Raw genomic sequence first — 23,782 nt, 5'->3', positions numbered from 1 at the left:
CAGATTTGAAATCTCAGCTACTCAACCGTCTGAAGTGAACGAAAAGAAAAAGAAAATCTACGAGCCCACGATTCAGTACCTATCGGCGAAATACAACACTGAAAAAATCACAGTTACCGGTCTCTTCTTCGGAGCGAGAGGCACCATTCCGAAAGCCTTTGTAAAGTGGAGGGAAAAATACAAGCTGACGAGAGATCTTCAAATGCCATCGTCACTACCATAATACAATTTTCTGTAGCGATATTTCCTCAGCATCTTTATGGTGTACATTCAATTTAAATTATATTTGGTTCTATTTTTTTCTTATGTCTTAATCAATTTTGTCTGAATCAATTTTGTCTGAAACCTGTTTATGTAATTTTTCGCAGGACAAACCCAAAATATTGGGTCGGACCAATAAAAAAAAATGTTTTGTAATTTTGTTATAGCTGTTGCAAAACACTTCCACATATGCAGCACACATCACAAATGCTAACCACATATACACAGACATCAACACAGACATGGAAATTCTACACATCCAAACAAAAAGCCAGAAATTAAACACACTAGAACAATACCAAATATACAAACACATAAAAACACATCCAAATGAAATTTTCAACACACAACTCAATTTCAGAACACACATACTCTTTGACTCCACATTACACTACACAAACACACCCCCACAGGAAACAAAACAAAAGGCGCCAAGAAAAGCAACAACCAGTTCTGATGATGGCCAATAGCAGGCCGAAACACGTTAACAAGGTAACATAAAATTTAACACGTGAAAGACATATAATACGTTTTCCAAAGTGGTACAGTGTTAAAAGTTGTGTAATCAAGATGTACGAATATAATGCATTATATTGTTGAAATTAAATTCTGAAGCTGGATTAAATCTTTGAAATATAAAGTTTCCTTGTTTGTTACGTCGGGACTAGTTTATTCCTTAACCAACCCGATAAAGAATTACAGTTAACTCACCTACAGAGGTCGGGTGCGAAAGCCTCGATCTTGTCTTCGGTGGTCATGAAGGGCGCGAAGATGGTGGAGTCGGTGCCCCTGTACTTGTTACATTCGTCGCCATCGTACACCGAAAGCTTCTTCTGTCCCTCGTACGTCATCACTCGGCCTACCTCCTTGATGTTGTTGATGCCACGCTTCACCCGGAAGCGACCGCCTACGCTATTATTTTTCTGCAGAATACATAACCAATTTCGAGTAAATAATGTGTCACACGCACCGTGTGAAAGAAACACTATGTGTGAAGTTTTGAAAGGTTACTTTGTTACATTTTTAAAGAGATGCATCTATCAGAATCATGCAATCAAGCGCTTATGATATGGGACATTTTAGGACCTATGTATGCAGGGTGTCCGGGAAAGACCTGACGAAAAAGAACTATAATATCTATATATATATATATGAAACTATTAAAGTTATTACCTCAATGTTTTCACAGTTAGAAAGAGAAACACAAAAAGTTTTGCTACCTATCAGCATGTTACGCGCGTGCGCATATCATTGCACGAGGAGAAAACGAGAAAAAGCTCGTTCTGCGCAGCGTATGTAGTCAGTCTTGCTCTGAGAGTTGGGAATGCAAGTTTTACGTATACCAAGTGAATAGCCGAACAGGAGAGAAAGCTGAATGCGTTTTATGGCAGGCTGAATTGAAGCGTGTACAACGTCATTTCCAAACGGACAAGAGCTCACAGTGACAGGTAACACATACCTGAAAATGCTGCGAAATTACGCTGTCCTACAACTACCACCAGAAACCGTGTTTCAAAAGGACGGAGCCCCCCTACACTATGTTAACCACGTGTACGATTTCCTCGATGTCACGTTCCCTGACCGTTGGATTGGGAGAGGTGGATCTAAACAATGGCCACCACGGTCGCCGGACATGACCTCACTGGGGTCTCTGGGGTTTTTGTGAAAGACAAAGTGTATTGCACTCCTGTGACCGATATTGCGGAGTTACGTGGCCGAATCTACGCAGGAATAGGATTATTAACACCGGAGATGCTTTCGCGTGTGTGGCAGGAGATTGAGTATCACCTAGATATAGCCCTGGCTACAAATGACGCTCATATAGAGGTACATTAAAACTTATTGTGTTTCTCTTTGTATCTGTGAAAACATCACGACAATAAATGCAATAGTTTCAGAGATATAGTTATTTATTTTTCGTCAGGTCTTTCCCGGACACCCTGTATGAAAAAAATATCTGAATAAGACTACGTTTGTTTATATTGGAGCAACTATAAACGATACCAGCAACGGTTGAAGGCATGTAACTAGTAACGCAATACCTCAATAGCTGGGTGTGTTTAAGTTGGAGCAGCGTGAGACGAGGAGTAATTATTTTTATAATTTATTTTCAACCGCTGATCTGAAGATATTCTCTGTTGAATCTTCTGAAATCATACAGTAGTCAAAACTTGGATCCTTAGAGAGAATATCAGATCGTCTAGAGCAGTGGTCGTCAGCACTCGCTGAAATGTGCAATGGATTCGCGGTGCCGTACCGTGTGCACCGTCGTGCAGCAGGGAGAGATAGAGAGCATACCTGCTAGCAGCTACGAGAGCACCATGGTGCACTGCGTTTTCCGCGGGTAAGAGACGCTAGCCCCAGCGTGCTCTGTGCTGACGACCCCTGGTCTAGCATACATCGGCAAAATAATAATAATAATAATAATAATAATAATAATAATAATAATAATAATAATAATAAAAGCCTTAAATCCCCAGTGGGGCAAGGCCTTCTGCTTGGGCAGGGGTGGCTCAAGTCTTGACCATCAGAAGAGCCGACCTGAAGGTCTATATTCTTTGTTCACAATTTCAGTAGCACTCCCGCGTAATGCTTTGCGTCCTTTGATACAACTAGCAAGCAGCTTGCACCAAATCTAAGGAACCGAGAGAGTATACTCACCGATCCGAAGAAGGAGAATCCAAAGATGTCGTCGCCCAGCTTGAGGAAGTCTTTATCCTTCTTGCGGATCTCTGAGCAGATGGCCTTGGCGGAAAAGTCCGTCACGTTACAAAAGATAGGAACTCCTTCGAACAGGATGTTCTTCACTGGCGCCGTTACAAAAACGGAGTCTGGACGTCCGAAGAGATGAGGAATGGCTTTGTTAATCATCTTAAGAGCTGCAGGCTTCTCGCGTTCTACTGCTAGAGCCATCGCCTGTCCAACAGAAGTCACAATATCTCTGTTGGAGTTTTCAGTTTAAATTGAAATAAATGTAGGCTATCACTAAAGAAATTTTAAATAAGATGGGACATAGTAGGGTAGACCAGGGTAACTGTAAACACTTTTCACTGATTTCAAGTATATTTCAACATTGCACAACCCTCACTAACGGTAAGCATGACAAAGAAACTTTGTGTTATTTTTAGATCTTTATTTTCCCTGAAAATGGGTTTAAAATAATAAGGTTGACTTTTTTCATCTTTTAATTGCTAGTTTACATTTACCCAACCTGTTTACATTTACCCCTTTGAGAGGGGGTAATTGTAAACACCAATTTTCGCACGGGCTCTCAGACACTGAACATTTTTTGTTCTGTTTCAGAAGAAAGAGCTGTACTCCAGTTTTGGTCACTGGTACATTTCGTCTCTTTAACCTATGATATATGACGATATAGGAACTCAGTACCTCTCCTAAGTTTCAAGATAACTGTAGTTACTATTTTTCACATCTGCGACAACCCTCTCTAAATCCTCTACAGGGTAGTTAGGTGGGGATCTCTTTGATTACTGAAAAGTACGAAATGTAACCATAGTACAACATGTTTACAATTACCCCAAGCAATTAAAACTATGGGGAAAATGTAAACACGTCATAATTTAATGAACTGAAGTTATGAGAGATCTCAAAACCATTGCAATAAATGTTAACTACTATACATTACTCATAAAAACAACATATTCTTAAAAATAGGATAGTACGTTTACTTACAATGCCAAAAATGAAGGTGAAGCAAAATTCTTTCTCAACTTTTTTTTGTAGACTCTTACAAAACATTCATTCACAACTAAGCAGTTACTCCTATTTGGCGCCAAACTGCTTTGTAGGTTAGCCAACATGTTAATTTAAATATTCCCCCGAATTAAAACTTTTATGTTGACAGTTTTGTATTTCTCACAGCATTTGTTTACAACTACCCCCTGTTTACAATTGCCCTCATCTACCCTACTATATGCGTAAAATGTATAAGGAGATGTAACAAAACGAATTGTTGGTCATTATTATTATTATTATTATTATTATTATTATTATTATTATTATTATCATTTCCTGTCCAACAGTAGTAACATCTTCTGTTGAAGTTTTCGGTTTAAATTTAAATATTACCACTATGGGAATTTGAAATAAGATTGGAAACAACACGTGCGCAAAATGTGTAAGATGTAACAAACATAATTCTTTATCATCATCATCATCATCATCATCATCATCATCATCATCATCATCATCATCAATTAGACAAATTCTACTAGTATGTTCCAACTTTAGACCATAGTTTTCTAGAGTGGCTTACACCACACTTGCCATTGGCATTGTGTTTATATGTCTTAAATCATAATTGAAGATGCAGTACTGTATTATTCATTCCCTGCAAGTGGCTAATTTCATTTTTCACTCTAACTTTCTACGGTAGACCTATAGTTTGTTTATGACATATTAATTTTATTGGTTTTATTAGTAATTTTGTGAAAGTGTACTCGAGAAAAAATTATGTTCCTCGAGTTAAATATTTCAGAAATAAAATATTTAAATTGAGAAAAATACTTTAAGGTCGTGTTTATGGAATATATCACAGGCAAAATTGCCACACTTGAATCTCTTCTTTTGTAACAAACAAATTAAGTTTTCATGCAATCACTTTATGAAATTAATACAATAAAAATTTAACACATTTTATAGTTATAAGTATTTTGTTTAGAAAATCAAATCAAAACTATATACTAGGCCTATAGATCCTATTACAGGACAAGTGATATATAACAAAGGATTACATAAGTTTTTTTTATTCCAACTCATTGTGGACAAAACAATTACAAAAATCAAATACAACAACATTATAAAAAGGGACTGTATAGATCGCAATTATACATGGTGTTGAAGATGCAATACTTGTTGCTTCAAAGGGAATATGATTTACAAATACTATATACTGTATGTATAACTTTGGAAATAATCTCTAATAACTGAAATTACGGAGGAAATTAAACAATTGAAGAGGTGAGAATGAGATGGTCCAAAGCCACTTTTAAGAAAAATATGTTTTTGTGCGAGTTCATTTCTTACAATTATGGGGAAGCTGTTAGTAAAATATGGTAAAAATTATAAACAAATAACGTAAGTATGCGCCGATGAATTCATGATACCGTACCTAATAACATTGGACTCTAAATCTTTAACACGCTCTCCTGTAAAATTTTGTCTGTATGGCTTAGGACTGTATCATTCTCATCCCTTAAATTATATTTAAGCAAATATCAACAGAGATAAACATAAATAAAAATCATTGGATAAAGAAACCACTTTTATGATAGGATCTACAGTTACAGAGGCAACACCTTATGGGGATTGAAAGAAATGAAGAATACGAAGGAAAGGGGAGATATACACTGGATACCGAATTTTAGGTTTTGTCATATTCATAACTATCATCTCCTGGCCTAGTTGCCTCATGAGTGATGCCTTGTTGGTGTCACTTGTAGGGTCCAGACCTTTTTTCGAACAGTTGACTAAACAAAAACACCTCAAAGACAGATAGTGGTCATTACTTGGTATCTATCATGTTCAAGTCATACAAATTATGTTATGAAAGGATGAATAGAAGAACGGAACAAGATGGCGATTTAGTACATTCATGACCAATATCACACATGGAGCGAAAAAAGTTTCTTACAAGTTTACGGCAGATTTTAATTATTTTTACGATAGCATACCTAATGTAAGAAGGCGACATGTGGAGTAACGGTCAGCGCGTCTGGCCGCGAAACCAGGTGACCCGGGTTCGAATCCCGGTCGGGGCAAGTTACCTGATTGAGGTTTTTTCCGGGGTTTTCCCTCAACCCAATACGAGCAAATGCTGGATAACTTTCGGTGCTGGACCCCGGACTCATTTCACCGGCATTATCACCTTCATTTCATTCAGACGCTAAATAACCTAGATGTTGATACAGCGTCCTAAAATAACCCAATAAAAAAAAAGAAGGCGACATGTTTATCATAATCAGATAAAGAAGGGACTAATTCCACTTTACTGCTGTTTGATATGCTCCGAACACAACTCTATGAATATAACTTGGTTTTAATTTGACGAGGATGAAAATGAGCCTTCAGAATCGTTAAAAAAAATTGGAGTAAAGAGAATACAGAAGATTGTTTCCGACTTCTGGAAACTAATTTTGACTGACGTCATGTGCATCAGGAATCACACGATTAATTTGTATAATTATTTCAGGTATTGCGGCTTGTGGCGGGGAGTGGATTTGCTTGCTTTTTCCCCTCTGGAATTAATTCCATCCGAGCTTTGCCAGTCTTATTAAGTAGGGTAAAGTTGCCTAATGCCGTGATACTTATTTAAACTTAATGTCAGTCAAAGCTTTGCCGTTCGATCATAGCGCCAGACATCTTTATCGAAAGAGTGCATCTTTCAGCTACTTTTGAGACATCGGTTGAACTTTCAAGCAAGATACCCAATCCCGTGATAGTCAGTGAAGAAAACGTATCACGGAATTAGGGATATCATGGCAATTTTACCCTATACAGAAGATGCCTTTCTTGCCAAATAATGAAACCATGTTTTTTTGCAGGCTCGTATGATTTTCACGTAACTGCAGTTGGCATCAGAAAGGTTCTTAATGTACCCTCCCAAAAAGGCTCGATTTTCTTGGGCATTGCAGCTGTGAGACAGCGTGCACTCTGACTATGAAATCGCTCACTACTGGTCTCTCACCTCTTACCATAGTTCAGCTGTCGTGTGACTCCTGACGCACATGTCATTCAAAATTCGATTTCAGAGATCGGAAACAACCTTCCGTAGTTGTTTTTTTTTTTATCCATGATGAATTATTTGCCAGTCGCTTTACAGACTAAACTAATTGTGACCTTCTCAGTTATAGTACCTATAATTTAAAAGTTAATCTCGAAGACAAATAATGCTCATTACTTGGCGTCTATCATGTTCAAGTCATACAAATTATGTTACGAAAGGAAGAATAGAAGAACGCACCAAGATGGCGATGTTAGGCATTGTGATGATTTCATCCCCTGTGAGGCCGCCAGACTTTTCTCTCTTGAATATGAAATAGTCACGAGGATTAAATGACACCGTGTCGTCATTCTCGTGGTCCTGTAAGTCAAGCTTCTCCTTGTACTCCCTGGAAAGAGAAAAGCTTATTAGAGAAGCAAAATTGATAGTTTACAGTTGTTCCATATTATTTTCTCCAAGAATAAGGTATAGGTCATTCGTTATCTCTTGCCGTAGCTCATAGTAAGAATCTTACAGTGGTGGGTAAGTGAGCTAGCTATCTGCAAGTGGAAGCGTATCGAAGGAGGGAAGCTTCCTAATCCACTTCTGCTTTCCCCTTACGCGCAGGTAGATTTCACGAGATACCGAATGGCCTATATATCAGAATGAATTGTGAAGATGGTTCGCGTTGATCGTCCTTGAAAACGGGTTGCGAGTGAGTAGTTTTACGTCATGATTGACCAGGGGAAACATGTGATATGAGATAGAGGTATTTTCCTGTGGAACACAAAATAGAGTTTTCTTTGGAAAATACTTTAGTGATTGTCAAATTTCAACTAGTTATTCAGGAAATTGTACCAGAACAATGAAGGAGTCCATAATCGTACCTATTTTTAAGAAGAGGGACAAGACTAACTGTAGTAACTTTCGAGGAATATCACTTTTGTTGACGTCGTACAAAATTTTGTCGAATATCCTTTTGAGAAGATTAACTCCATATGTAGATGAAATTATTGGGGATCATCAATGTGGTTTTAGGCGTAATAGATCGAATATTGATCAGATTTTTTGTATTCCACAGATATTGGAGAAAAAATGGGAGTATAAGGGTACAGTACATCAGTTATTCATAGATTTCAAAAAGGCGTATGACTCGGTTAAGAGAGAAGTTTTATATAATATTCTTATTGAATTTGGTATTCCCAAGAAACTAGTTCGATTAATTAAAATGTGTCTTAGTGAAACTTACAGCAGAGTCCGTATAGGCCAGTTTCTAGCTGATGCTTTTCCAATTCACTGCGGGCTAAAGCAGGGAGATACACTATCACCTTTACTTTTTAACTTCGCTCTAGAATATGCCATTAGGAAAGTTCAGGATAATAGACAGGGTTTGGAGTTGAATGGGTTACATCAGCTTCTTGTCTATGCAGATGACGTGAATATGTTGGGAGAAAATTCACAAACGATTAGGGGAAACGCGGAAATTCTAGTTGAAGCAAGTAAAGCGATTGGTTTGGAAGTAAATCCCGAAAAGACTAAGTATATGATTATGTATCGTGACCAGAATATAGTACGAAATGGAACTATAAAAATTGGAGATTTATCCTTCGAAGAGGTAGAAAAATTCAAATATCTTGGAGCAACAGTAACAAACATAAATGACACTCGGGAGAAATTGAACGCAGAATAAATATGGGAAATGCCTGTTATTATTCGGTTGAGAAGCTTTTGTCATCTAGTCTTCTGTCAAAAAATGTGAAAGTTAGAATTTATAAAACAATTATATTACCGGTTGTTCTGTATGGTTGTGAAACTTGGATTCTCACTTTGAGAGAGGAACAGAGATAAAGGGTGTTTGAGAATAAGGTTCTTAGAAAAATATTTGGGGCTAAGAGGGATGAAGTTACAGGAGAATGGAGAAAGTTACACAACGCAGAGCTGCACGCATTGCATACTTCACCTGACATAATTAGGACCATAAAATCCAGACGTTTGAGATGGGCAGGACATGTGGCACGTATGGGCGAATCCAGAAATGCATATAGAGTGTTAGTTGGGAGGCCGGAGGGCAAAAGACCTTTGGGCAGGCCGAGACGTAGATGGGAAGATAATATTAAAATGGATTTGAGGGAGATAGGATATGATGGTGGAGACTGGATTAATCTTGCTAAGGATAGGGAGCAATGGCGGGCTTATGTGAGGGCGGCAATGAACCTCCGGGTTCCTTAAAAACCAGTAAGTGAGTAAGGAAGTAAGTAAATAAGTAAGTATTCTTTCGTTAGAACTCTTCGTTTTTTGCCTAGGAATTCTATAGTTTATCGATCCTGTTTCCCTAAATCTAAGAACCAGTTCTTTTGCAGTATTTATATTTGGAACCGGAGCACCAGAAACTGCTCTACAAATTTCCTATACAGTTCTGTACAAGACTATGAGCGTATTCCGAATCTCAGCGCTGAGCAATCTGTTGGCATCACGGTGTTACGAATTTCACCGATGGAGTCATTGATGCTCCACCGGTGTCGCACCGGTGCTATCAGCTTGCAGAGGTGGTGGCAGTCTCCATCAGCCGCCATCAGTGAATCTGAGTGGTTCTTGTATAGGAAGGGAATTAGCAGACGAATGACATCGTGCACTGTTGTGTCATGGCGGTGTGTTCTGCTGTATTGTTTGTAATGAGCACAACGTAAAAACAATATGTTAATGGCTTATGAGCGAACATGTCAACGGACCAGTTATTACTACCGGTTCAAGAAATAAATTGTTTATGCTCTCTTTTCTTTGAACGAGATGGCAGTACGGAAATTTCGCAAAATCTTGCTAGCGGAGCACAGACAACAACTTATACAGTCGCCATGACAGCCATCGATCCTTCCAGCAGTTTTGTTCCTATTTCGCTGCAGCTTGACGTCATTGTTGTCCACCGGTCCGGTGAGGTTCGGAATACGCTGTATCTTTTTATGTAAGTGTCGTACGGAAAATTCTTAAATAATTATTGTGTTACATGGAATAATAATTGTAGTTATCTTACGTTAAAATTGCAGTAGTTAGATAATACTGAAAATTTACATAATAACAATAGTCGGCCTGGGTAGCGCAGTCAGTAGAGTGCTGACCTTCTGTGCTCGAGGTTGTGGGTTCGGTCCTGGCCCAGGTCGATGGCATTTAAGTGTGCTTAAATGCCATAGGCTCATGTAAGTAAATTTACTGACACGTAAAAGAACTCCTGCGGGACAAAATTCCGGCACACCGGCAACGCTGATGTAACCTCGGCAGTTGCGAGCGTCGTTCAATAAACCATGATTTATTATTTTTATAATAATAAGATATGGCCCAATTAGTATTTTCCACATTGATAGATTAAAGATGCATGCACTTTTTTTGTCGATTCTTCTATATCTGCTATAATACCTATGTATGTTGTGTTAGCATGAAAAATAAAACTTTAAGCGATTTTAGAAATCATTTAATACCTTTTACAAAATCTTAGAATAAGATGCTTTGAAGTGAAACTCACTCATAGAAGTAGGGTCCGATCTCCTGCACGATGGGCTTTTTGCCAACCTGTACATCCATAGGGTTGGTCACATTGAACAAGTACACCTTAAAGTCGATGCCGTCCGGGATCTTGGACCAGAGGGCTCTGATGTCAGACCCATTCTTCAGAGCTAGATTCTGTAAAGAGAAAGTGAAGAGAATTAGAAAGATAAATTCATTAGAGAAAGTAAGATACAAATATGAAAATTTGACATGTCATTTTATACTAAAAAATTGTGCATCTCTAGCCGAATCTGATTTTTATATATACTGGACGTCCAAGAATTAGATGAGCAGACGATTATGAAGACAATTAATGATATGTATATTTTTATATCATTGGAATAGACCTTATGGTAATGATCTTATGGATGAATCTCTTGACTGATTGAAATGATACTGGTATGTACAATTTTAGAACCTTTCTTGGCCAGAAAATCTACGACCTCTAATTCCATTACTACTAATTTAAAATTGAAGATGAAAACAAAAATTGTGGTGATGATGATGATGATGATGATGATGATGATGATGGTAGGTGAAGGTGATGAATTACCAGTGGAAGGTAAGAGAGGCTCAAGCACTGATACGTTTCCATTGTGCTATTTCTACATTTTGACATGGATGAAAAATGACCGAAAAATTTTGCCTGAAGCCCTCTATCAGGAATAGAGTTTTTTTCGCTTGGTGTAAATTTAGCCGTGGGACTGAAGCCGGATGGTCTATGGCGAGTCCTTGGCATCAACCCCTTTGATTTGATTACCTGGTTGAGTTTTTCCGAGGTTTTCCCCAACCAAGAGGAAAATGCCGGGTAATATTTTGGCGAATCCTCGGACCTCACCTCATCTCACCACATCTCGCCAAAATATTGTAAAAAATTGCACAAAATTGTAAAAATTGTAGAAAATTACTAAATTGTAAAACTATAAAAATTTGCAAAAATTGTAATTATAATATTGTAAAATTTTGACTTGTTCCACATCTTAAAGCTTCATTGCTCATGTAAAATCTATGAATAAAATAAATTAATGAATGAATGACTGAATGAGGGCACAACATACCCAGCTCTACTGCCCTTCGGAAAGATGCCATGTTGACAGTTTTTATTTCCCTTAAAAATCCGTCGGCGTCGGCCGCATTTTAATCCTCGAACCTATGGCAAGCACGATGATGATGATGATGATGATGATGATGATGATGATGGTGATGATGACATGATCATAGTGATATTAGTAATTTCATTCAGAATTTAATACTAATGGCTAATGGCTTTTCTGGTAGTGTTTTTGTGGTTTAACAAGATAATGGTTATTGTGGTCTTGCTTATTCAGAGCGAGATAATGTACGGGCGGAATCGTTTGACATTGTAAGCCACGGTCGTTGTGATTTCAGGGCCAGGAAAACGTGACTTCCATAATGCCGGCCTTGTGCATCTGCAAGCAAAGCAGTCTGTTCGGTAATTGCTGCTCTTAGTTTCCGGGGATGTCCCAGTCCAAGTCGTTATAGGCCTAATCACAATTGTAACTTTGTTGCTACATACTATTAATGATTATGCGTACGCATTGCGTGAGACGTGTTTCCTTGTTTGTGCTACCAATCAAGTAAATTGAAACCTACAGATTGCAATAATTTAAGGAAACCACAGAAATGAAATTTTGTTGGAAGGAAAGAATAAATTATTGGGTCCTTCAACGACGCGGTGCAATAAATAAATAAATAAATAAATAAATATGTAAGTAAATATGTAAATAAATGTATATAATTATATAATTATGTACATAAAACTATGTAGGTAAGTTATTAAGGAACTAAATAAATAAATAAATATGTAAGTAAATATGTAAGTAAATGTATATAATTATATACATAAAACTATGTAGGTAAGTTATTAAGGAACTAAATAAATAAATAAATAAATAGCTATGTAAGTAAATAAATGTGTAAGTAAATGTATATAATTATATACATAAAACTACTTAGGTAAATAATTAAGGAACTAAATAAATAAATAAATAAACAAATAAATAAATAAATAAATAAATAAATAAATAGCTATGTAAGTAAATAAATGTGTAAATAAATGTATATAATTATATACATAAAACTACTTAGGTATATAATTAAGGAACTAAATAAATAAATAAAAAAATAATAAATAAATAAATAAATATAAATAGCTATGTAAGTAAATAAATGTGTAAGTAAATGTATATAATTATATACATAAAACTACTTAGGTAAATAATTAAGGAACTAAATAAATAAATAAATAAATAAATAAATAAATAAATATAGGTATGTATAGCTATGGAAAGTAAATAAATGTGTAAGTAAATGTATATAATTATATACATAAAACTACTTAGGTATATAATTAAGGAACTAAATAAATAAATAAAAAAATAATAAATAAATAAATAAATATAAATAGCTATGTAAGTAAATAAATGTGTAAGTAAATGTATATAATTATATACATAAAACTACTTAGGTAAATAATTAAGGAACTAAATAAATAAATAAATAAATAAATAAATAAATAAATATAGATATGTATAGCTATGGAAAGTAAATAAATGTGTAAGTAAATGTATATAATTATATACATAAAACTACTTAGGTATATAATTAAGGAGCCAAATAAATAAATAAAAAAATAATAAATAAATAAATATAAATAGCTATGTAAGTAAATAAATGTGTAAGTAAATGTATATAATTATATACATAAAACTAATTAAGTAAATAATTAAGGAACTAAATAAATAAATAAATAAATAAATAAATATAGATATGTATATCTATGGAAAGTAAATAAATGTGTAAGTAAATTTATATAATTATATACATAAAATTACTTAGGTAAATAATTAAGGAATTAAATAAATAAATAAATAAATAAGTAAAGAAACATGTAAATAAATATGTAAGTAAATATATATAATTATATAACTTACATAAAACTATGTAGGTAAGTAATTAAGGAACTAAATAAATAAACAAATAAATAAATGTTATTAAATAAGTAAATAAATAAATATTTTACTTCATAAGTAAATAAATGATTGGAAAAATAAGTATATAAATAAATATGTCCCTAAATAAGTAAATAAATAAATAAATAGACAGTTACTTAGACAGACGTATACCTAGAAAGACAAATATCTAGATAGGTACGTAGGTTGATAGACAGATCAAAATTATTATATTAATTACGTATATAAAATACAGATTATATATAAATAATACAACATGATATATATATTCTTATTCTTTCAGTTATTCATGTAAATATTTATTATTTTTGCATATAATAGTTTTGTATCAACAAAAGCCGCCCTAAATAAGGGTTCAATAGATCGGCCTACTAATCAATTCACAATGAACAATGATTAAAAACAATTATGTGTGTGACAATTGGAAAGAAAAAAAAACATTAAGATAAATGATAAGAAATCATTTACAATAAAAGTTCTTGGGTACAAATGATTACTAATTATAGCTAAGGATGATTTTAACACTTGAGATCCTATGACATCAATATGGCATACCTAAAATATTTTGTGTAACTGAGCTTATACTCTTTCGTAATACAATATCTAGTCCACACCTGTGGAATAACGGTCAGCGCGTCTGGCCGCGAAACCGGTGGCCTGGGTTCCAATCCCGGTCGGGGCAAGTTGCCTGGTTGAGGTTTTTTCTGGGGTTTTCCCTCAACCCAATACGAGCAAATGCTGGGTAACTTTCGGTGCTGGAGCCTGGACTCATTTCACTGGCATTATCACCTTCATTTCATTCAGACGCAAAATAACCTAGATGTTGATACAGCGTCGTAAAATAACCCCAAAAAATACAATATCTAATGAAGTGAGAACCTACTGTATTGAATAAATAGATTTGAAAATTTGAAATTTGAATTTGAACTCGTGAAAACTATGGACTGATAAAGCCATGGCTATCATGTTGGCCATTAGGTTCAAGTTTCATGGTTTCAGTACATGCCGAAGGTGATGGCAATTTAAAGGACAATAAAATCCTTACCATGACTTCCAGGGGAGAAGTAAAGCTGCGGGTTTCGTGTCGTAGATTTAAGGCACGTAAAAGAGCCCTGATCTTGTTATTGGATTTCAGTGAAGGTTTGTCTGTCATTTCTTGTCCACGCCGACTTACAACGCTTGGTACCCTCTGCACTTGAAAACGTTAAATAAAATAATATTTCTAATAAGTGTCGCTAGAAATGCAATGTATAAAGTTCATAAAGACAATTGAGAATGATGCAACCGACTCGAGGACAAGAACAACTCTGTGTAGCAAAATACTTTTATGTTGAAACCATAATAATAATCTAAATGATGATGACGATGATGACGATGATGACAATGTCTACCACAGCAGTTGGTTGCCTGTAACAACTACCCGCCAGAAATTACTGCTCTGTGAAGTCACTCATTTCGCTTAAAGCCTATGCCGAAGTCATTCCCTGTTCTGTATGTTTACTCAGAAATGTATATATTTTACCTGTGGTAAAACTGCAGGTGGTTATGGCTATTATCTTCTTATGCAACAGTCCCCAGTTCAGGGCCACAAAATTCTGCTTTCTCATCGTAACAATGATCAGAGTGAAAAAAAAAAATAAAAAAAAATAACACCTTCTGTTAGGTGATCTTATTGGTCGATTACAGAGACATAAGGCCTATTACTGTAATATTCTGCTATTATTCTTAATCTCTTTTGATTTGTATAGGGGATGAAAACGGGTTATTGGATAGTTTTGTTATTGTATTTCAGTTAATTTAAAAATTATTGACAACTTAAAGTTCAGTTTCAGCAGATAAGTTCAGTTTATTCGTCAATTTAATTCTCATACTGATTTTATCATATAATAATGATTTTGTTTATGTAGAATATCTTCAATAAATTAAAACAAAATAAATAAATACATGAATGAATAAATGAGTAAATAAATAAGCATATCAGACTATAAGTATGTAAGTAAGAAAATAAATAAGTCAATACATAAATAGGTAAATAAGTAAATAAATAATTTGGTAAATAAGTAAAAATGAATAACTAAATAAATAAATAAATAATTTAGTAAATAAGTAAAAAATGAATTGGTAATAAATAAATAAATAAATAAATAAATTGGTAAATAAGTAAAAAAATTTATAGATAAATAAATAGGCAAATATGTAAATAAATAATTTGGTAAATAAGTAATTAAATAAATAAATAGGTAAATAAGTAAATAAATAATTTGGTAAATAAGTAATTAAATAAATAAATAGGTAAATAAGTAAATAAATAATTTGGTAAATAAGTAATTAAATAAATAAATAGGTAAATACGTAAATAAATAATTTGGTAAATAAGTAAAAATTAATAGATAAATAAATAGGTAAATACGTAAATAAATAATTTGGTAAATAAGTAAAAATTAATAGATAAATAAATAGGTAAATACGTAAATAAATAATTTGGTAAATAAGTAATTAAATAAATAAATAGGTAAATAAGTAAATAAATAATTTGGTAAGTAAGTAATTAAATAAATAAATAGGTAAATACGTAAATAAATAATTAGGTAAATAAGTAATTAATTAAATAAATAGGTAAATACGTAAATAAATAATTTGGTAAATAAGTAATTAAATAAATAAATAGGTAAATAAGTAAATAAATAATTTGGTAAATAAGTAATTAAATAAATAAATAGGTAAATAAGTAAATAAATAATTTGGTAAATAAGTAATTAAATAAATAAATAGGTAAATAAGTAAATAAATAATTTGGTAAATAAGTAATTAAATAAATAAATAGGTAAATACGTAAATAAATAATTTGGTAAATAAGTAATTAAATAAATAAATAGGTAAATAAGTAAATAAATAATTTGGTAAATATGAAAAAATTAAGTAGGTAAATAAATAAATAAATAAATACATAAATAAATAAATAAATAACTTGGTAAATAAGTAAAAACTAATAAGTAAATAAGTAAGTAAGTAATTTGGTAAATAAGTAAACAATGAATAGGTTAATACGTAAATAAATTATTTGGAAAATAAGTAAAAAAGAATAGGCAAATATGTAAGTAAATGAATAAATAAATAGGAAAATGAGTAAATAAATAGGTAAATAAGTAAATAAATAATTTGGAAAATAAGTAATAAAGAATAGGTAAATATGTAAGTAAATGAATAAATAAATAGGAAAATAAGTAAATAAATAGGTAAATAAGTAAATAAATAATTTGGAAAATAAGTAATAAAGAATAGGTAAATATGTAAGTAAATGAATAAATAAATAGGAAAATGAGTAAATAAATAGGTAAATAGGCCGAAGTAAATAAATAGGTAAATAGGCCGAAGTAAATAAATAGGTAAATAAGTAAAACAATCAATCAATAAGTGAGAAGTGCTTCAGTGACTGAGTGAGTGAATGCGTGAATAAATGAAAGAATAAGTAAATAAGTAAATTCTATGTCAGTAATTAAGTAAAGAGTAATTTGTCGAAAAACTACGGGACACATTTATTGCTATTTATCTGTGATGAAGTTCATTCAAAATCATGCACATGAAATAAATCACATTTACTGAAACTAAAAGATCCTCATTAAAAGTTGACCATTTACTCATTATCGTTCCAAAATATTTTGTGCAGGTTTTCTTATATAGAGTGAACAATAAGTATGGAATATTGCTAATAACTTATTAAATGTTATTTATTAAACTTGTTTCGTGGACTTCAAACTTGAGACAAATAAGTGTGTAAAATCATGTCGAGTAGTACTAAAACTAAACAAAACACTATCACTAACCAAACTTTACCATAGATACTCAAAATGAAAATAGTCTGTTGTAGATATGAGATGGAACAGATCAGTCATGTAACTATGAGAAAGACAATAGACTGTTTCCTTGATAGACGGGGACTGTTATCCAAATCCCAACATTTATATGGATTGTTCATTGTAGCGTTCTTTGTGGTAATAAATATGCACATTGCTTAAACGTAAGGTTGTTTTCTAGAGAACTATAGAAGCTGCATGAAAAACTGATATTTCTAAACTCAGTGTGCGTGAATTACTAATATAAAAAACCGGCAGAAACAGCAACGTTCCTAAAATTTATTACCCAGTGTGATCATACAGCATAATTTGTTGTGATAGGTTTTGAATATGTTACATTTCTTAGCATTTTATTGCGTCATGCGATTTAATGTGATGTACATGTATGTTGTTTTACATGAACCAGCTTCTTCTTCAATGTTTGTGTTTGCTTTGCAATCGCAATATCTAAATTACGGATTGTTTATGTTTTATTTACATTGTGTAAGCTAATTTATTTTTCTTTTCCATTTGTCTTTGTGCTTATTTTTTTGTGTAAAACTATAGCCCTAGCATACATATGTAAAATAGGGCTAACCCCCCATTGGAGATACAATAATAATAATAATAATAATAATAATAATAATAATAATAATAATAATAATAATAATATTCCTGTTTTCTGTTACAGGCGTCGGGATGCAAGGACCTGCCTACAAGCTCAGTAAGTCCATTATTCTTCTATTATGCCGGTTGATTTGAATATCGTTAGCATATGCTGTTAGATTGTCTACGACAGGATGAAGAACTTAGCGAAATAGACAGGTGTTTATATGCTTTTTTTTTGCTTGTTTTTATGTCCTCTATAAATTTCCTAGAGGTTACCCACATATTTAGTTACACCCTGTGTGTGTGTGTGTGTGTGTATATATATATACACACACACACACACACACACACACACACACACAGGGTGTAACTAAATATGTGGGTAATATATATATATGTGTAATGGTAATACTCTGCATAATTTCACTGGCCATTAATTCCGTCGTTGTCATGAACAACACAGCGTTCCAGTTCATGAAAACATCCATTTCGAGCTCTGATTAACCCTAAAACTGTATTTCCCATCTCCGACGCAGAAAAGATAAGGCAAGAGTCTCTTAACATTGTACTGGCATAACGAAGACTTCTAAGGAAACAGAAGACTTGTTAACTAACAAACGACCATCACTTACGTGCGATTTGAAGTCACTATTTTTTACTTTCATGCAACTTTATAACGTGGGTTAACTTCAGGTAATTAACATACAATTTCGTGGACAATTCTTGGAATAATTCCAGTAAGAACTACGTATATACAAATGATAAGTGCTATTTTACTATCGAACAGGGTAAGTTTTCTTTTGAAATATTTATTGCTTTAACGATCTTCATGAACTTGAGGCTTGGGGCGAAGACTTTAAAGCAGATAGACAAAATATGAGAAAGCAACTGCTTCCACCTATCGAAACTAAATGTCTCCAGTTTCAGTGAAAATTGTTGTTATTTTTTGCAATGTAAGCATTTTGAAATGAAATAACTCCTGTAAATTCAGCAGATCCATGTTCGATTTTCGGAAGTGAATAGATCTTGCTCTCTATTACAGACTGATAGGCTTGTGTCAGATGGCAGTTTCTTGGCATCCTTACTACAAGGCTTCGAGACTTGGGACCCGATACAATAAGTTTACTGTGCATGTACTATAGGCTGTTGACTCGCTGCAGGTAGTGAACGGTAGAGATGTGTTGAGGTAACAACGTTACTGTTTAGAATAGAGTACGGTAGTATGGGGAAACACACACACATATACATTCTGAAAGTAAATATACATTACACAATGACAATGTCAAAAGAATGTGGGAAGTATTTATTCTCCTGTCTTTTATAAGCATTTTTTTTTGTTAAATTATACACAGTGTTAATGGTGGAAATAAACATGTAGCAATTTTAATTTCTTCATTTATCCTATTGGTCGTCTTTAGGAAGTGCAGTTACAGTACCGAATTACAATGTACTACAAGATACATTTTCAGTGTCTCAAACGTAAATCTTTTTCGCTTATCTGCCAAACACAGTTTGTACTGTGAAAAGCTGCGCTCTACGTCGCATGACGTGATAGGAGCAAAACGAAGAAACCTAACATCATTGCAGTCTCTAAGAGACAGTCCTTTATTCTCGGGTGACTCTATGTCCACTAATTTGCTGTTTACATTACAGAATGTTCCATATTCGTTATTTTTTACATAAAATTGATTTCCACTTCAGTTTTACACGTTCAGTATCCGGTGTACTTGGTGTCTCATTAAATCTATGTGTCATTTTCTCAGCTAATTTGAGGGCTTCCGGCATCTCTTGTTCTGAATTTTCTAACAGTGTAATAGTTTCAGACACAGTTTGAAAATAGGTTTGTATGAAAACAAAATTATTCATCAGAACCTTCAAATCCAGAGCGTTTTCCTTTGCGTATTTGTTGGCATTCATTCTACAGTACCCCCACCTACTGTGCTCTTTACCACTATACTCAGTACGCCGTTATCCGCATTTCCCATTGAGCTGCTCTATTGGGTCCGAAGTCTCGAAGCCTGCTTACTACAAAGTGGAAAGTCGTGCTGTTTGTATACGTCATCTACGGTGATTAGCTGGCGTCGTAAATAATATTTTGACTCATTAAACCTTGCATCTTGCTGATATGCATTTCATTTATGGAAGAGCAAAAGGGATTGCAAGAATGTGTTTTGCAAGAACGAGACGTAAGCCGAGTTCTGTAATTACGTGAAAGCGATCCCACTAGTTGCATACAATATTTTATCCGCGTTTATTTATGTATAAATCCCACAAGGGTAGCTGCCCTTCAGTAAGGTTTGCCAAAAGACACAGCATACTAAACAAATAAAATAAAAATAAACATTTGCGTTATCACTATTTACGATTTTTATTTTCAAATGTAAGCTATCCTTGGGAAAGTATTTTTATTCAATAATTATTAGTAATCAAATAGAATATAAAGAAATTTAGGCGTACAGGTGATTACGTAAAATCTGAACAGAATATTTCATTACGTCTACAGCAATAATTTTCAAAATATTTAAAGGGATTCCAAAAGACTTAAAACATTCAACTGAGAATTTTGGAATTGTTCCCCTTGCTCCGAACAATAGGCCAAATACTTCGATCTGTCCTTGTATATGATAATAATCTCTAAAGTATTGAATTGTAGGGTCATAGATGGTCTTCTTTTCTTCATGTACTGCTACAGGTTGTTTAATTGCAGTTTCAAAGCGCACTGTGGGATCGATGATAATTGCTCTGTCATTTCTTCTATCAATGGCAATGATGTCAACTCGCCGAGAACTTCCGCCTTAGTGGACTTCTTGGTGAACCTCGTAGGAGGAAGGAAGACTTTTAGCAATAAGTTCTCGTATTGCATGGTGTCTAGTATTCCGGATGAGAGTCCCATGTTGGCAGAATCCCAGGATGTGCGTTTAATGCGTTCATGATAGGATCGTTGACTGAGTGCGATAATGAATGTCATTACCATGGTGATATGACGATGGATAAGTATCCGTTATGAAACCAACGCACATAAAATTACATTTGTTTACATAGTTCTCCAGCGTTCTTTGCTAACCACTTTTCACAGGGAAGTATTACGTAAAAAATTCGGTTTAAAGAGTTGTTAAAAGAACTCTTGTAGAAGCTTATTTCCGGAATGTATGCTTAGTAAAGGCCCATTCACAATGAAAATTAAACATAACAGTAACATAAACACAGAAGTTTGCGCCCAGGCTACCAAATGGGATCATTCACAATGATTCATATAAGCATTGACATAAACATTACCGTAAGACGTTAACATGAAAGTTTGCAAACTCCAAACTTTCATGCTTATGCTTACGTGATTTGCAAACAGAACACAATCGTGGAGCGCTGAAGTATACGACAGAATATGAGGAAATGGCGTCGTTGTTATGTTTCCATTAGAGTTGGGCAACACGATTCTTTTTCTGAAGTCGATTCCAACGATTCAATCATACATTACGAATCGATTCTAACGATTCGTTCACGATTCTTCTCAGTCTGCGATTCCAACTATTCTTTTGAATCGTCAACGAGTTCACGATTCTTCCTACTCTGCGATTCCAACGATTCGTCAACGAACGACTTACAGGACACTTTCCTTTGCAAACCACGCGTAGAACAAAAACGTTCTACATCTCTCGCATAGGTGGCATAAGAGGCGAGACATTGGATTGTCTCTTTCTCATTGGCTGGAACCATTCAGCCTGACCTCCATTAGTCTACAAAATTACCCAAGATAATGTTTCTAAATTCTAATTTATCAACTGAACCTTATTACGAAGTACATTTTTTGCATTACATCTCTATTTAACCATGCAAATTTCAGGTTTGTGTTAATTATTTTCCATACTTAACAAATGCAGTATTTTGATTTCATTCTCGCTCGGGAGCATTCGGCACGGTTCGGAAATGTCCGCTGACAGGTTACATCAAACAAGTAAATAGAATCGTGGGTTACGATACCATGCCAATTCGTTACTATTCTTTTGAACGACGATTCGTTACGATTCTTTTGAACGACGATTCGTTGATACCACGAATCGATTCTTACGATTCTTTATTATTAGTCGTTCGAATGAACGATTCGTTCACGAATCGACCCAACTCTAGTTTCCATGGTTACCAAGTATGTTTGCTGTTATGTTTATGTTCCCATAGTGAATGATGGTATAACTTCTTGATTTTACTGTAACGTTAAGTTAACGCTTACGTTATCTTTAATTTTCGTTGTGACTGAGCCTTAAGACGACTTACCGACGCGATCTGGCTGCGGATGAGGGCGGGGAACCCGTAGAAGCCCACAGTGCTGCCCAGCAGGAAGAGCACGAGACCCGAGATGCCCATCCATTTGGCGGGCAGCTTCTGTAACGAGACTGAACACAAGCACGCACGTGAGAAATCGCGTATCCTGGCAACTATTTCGAGTCGCAGCTCGACAAAAGAACTCACATCTCATACTGCTGGCTGTAGTCGGAATGCATAGATGCAAATAGAAGGGCTCAGACAACCGTAATTTGAGGCGGATCTGGGACGCACTCGGCCATTGGCTATGCTCAGCGTGCGTGAATTATACGGGCGGGCCCATTTCCGTACTAGGAAACTGACTTACAAGATAACATGTTGAAATGGGTCATCATCCAGAAAAACATTAGTTTTTAGTATATGCGTAATAGCTAAGACTGGAGTTTCACGTCTTCTTTTAAGTAAATGAAGAGTCCACTGCAAGAATGATGGATGTCATTTGGAACACATTTTTCAGGAGAAGCAATTGAAAGTTTGAAATGCTTAGCGCTCAAAGCTTAACTGTGATTTTCCGATCATTACTGGACAATGACTATCAGTGGTAATGCCATATAACTCTCTATGTACATTCTATATGTCTTAAGCTATGCATTGACAGTCTTGGTTCATTTTTGACTAGAAAATGACATCCATCATTCTTGCAGTGGACTCTTCAAATGTTAACTTTTATACACAGCATACACTTTTTCAACATTATTAGGCCTACCGGTAATGTACATCAAAGACGAAATCAGGTCTGCATTAACTACAAAAGAATAATAATCTAGTGACAAAACTCACAACCACCCTTATAACCATAAAGAACCAAACTCCATCACGGTCAAATTTTAATCCAACTTCTTTCAAAAAACACTATTTCCATCTATGCAGTGAATTTGACACTGCAGTCTGTTTGTCCTGCCATCTATGAGTAATATTTTGTTCTATTTTCCCAATTGAAATCTGTGATTGTCATTCATTTTGTAAAAGACTCGCTATTTCTTTGTTCCACCTAGAGTCAGTCATGTTCAATGTTTATGCTTGAACTTTACAATCTGCACACCAGATAGTACTACTTCCACACATCCGCTTCTATGATTGGTTGGTTTCATCCACTATTTGACGAAAATAGGATCTACTATGTATATTTGGAAAAATTTGTGTTCAACGTGTAATCATGTTAGGTTTTACTAAAATTTGATCGTGAGCAACAAGAATTTGATACAATTTCTTGAACAATAAATTTAACGAAAATTGTATCGTGAGCAACAAGAATTTGATACAATTTCTTGAACAATAAATTTAACGAAAATTTAACCGTGAGCAACAAGAATTTGATACAATTTCTTGAACAATAAATTTAACGAAAATTTGATCTTGAGCAACAAGAATTTGATACAGTTTCTTGAACAATAAATTTAACGAAAAAATTTATCTTGAGCAACAGGCATTAGATTTTTTCTTACAAATTCCTCCTCTTTTCATTGTCAGATGGTGACCTTACCTCATTCTCACTACGTACTACTTGCGAAAGT

General features: G+C 34.2%; 1 protein-coding gene across 1 annotated transcript in view; it reads right to left on the bottom strand.

The window, feature by feature from the left end:
• The window catches only part of LOC138708554 (uncharacterized), a 91,983-nt gene that overhangs the window by 13,491 nt on the left and 54,710 nt on the right, over window positions 1–23,782 (bottom strand). The window contains exons 13-17 of the mRNA XM_069838669.1: window positions 22,221–22,339; window positions 10,494–10,651; window positions 7,241–7,388; window positions 2,923–3,177; window positions 973–1,184 (exon numbers count right to left, since the gene is read on the bottom strand). Coding sequence (XP_069694770.1) covers window positions 973–1,184; window positions 2,923–3,177; window positions 7,241–7,388; window positions 10,494–10,651; window positions 22,221–22,339 — 892 coding nt within the window. The remainder of the gene's footprint in view (window positions 1–972; window positions 1,185–2,922; window positions 3,178–7,240; window positions 7,389–10,493; window positions 10,652–22,220; window positions 22,340–23,782) is intronic.

Source organism: Periplaneta americana, chromosome 11, assembly GCF_040183065.1.
Source record: "Periplaneta americana isolate PAMFEO1 chromosome 11, P.americana_PAMFEO1_priV1, whole genome shotgun sequence".
Lineage (NCBI taxonomy): Eukaryota > Metazoa > Arthropoda > Insecta > Blattodea > Blattidae > Periplaneta > Periplaneta americana.
This window is presented reverse-complemented; position numbering and strand designations above follow the sequence as displayed.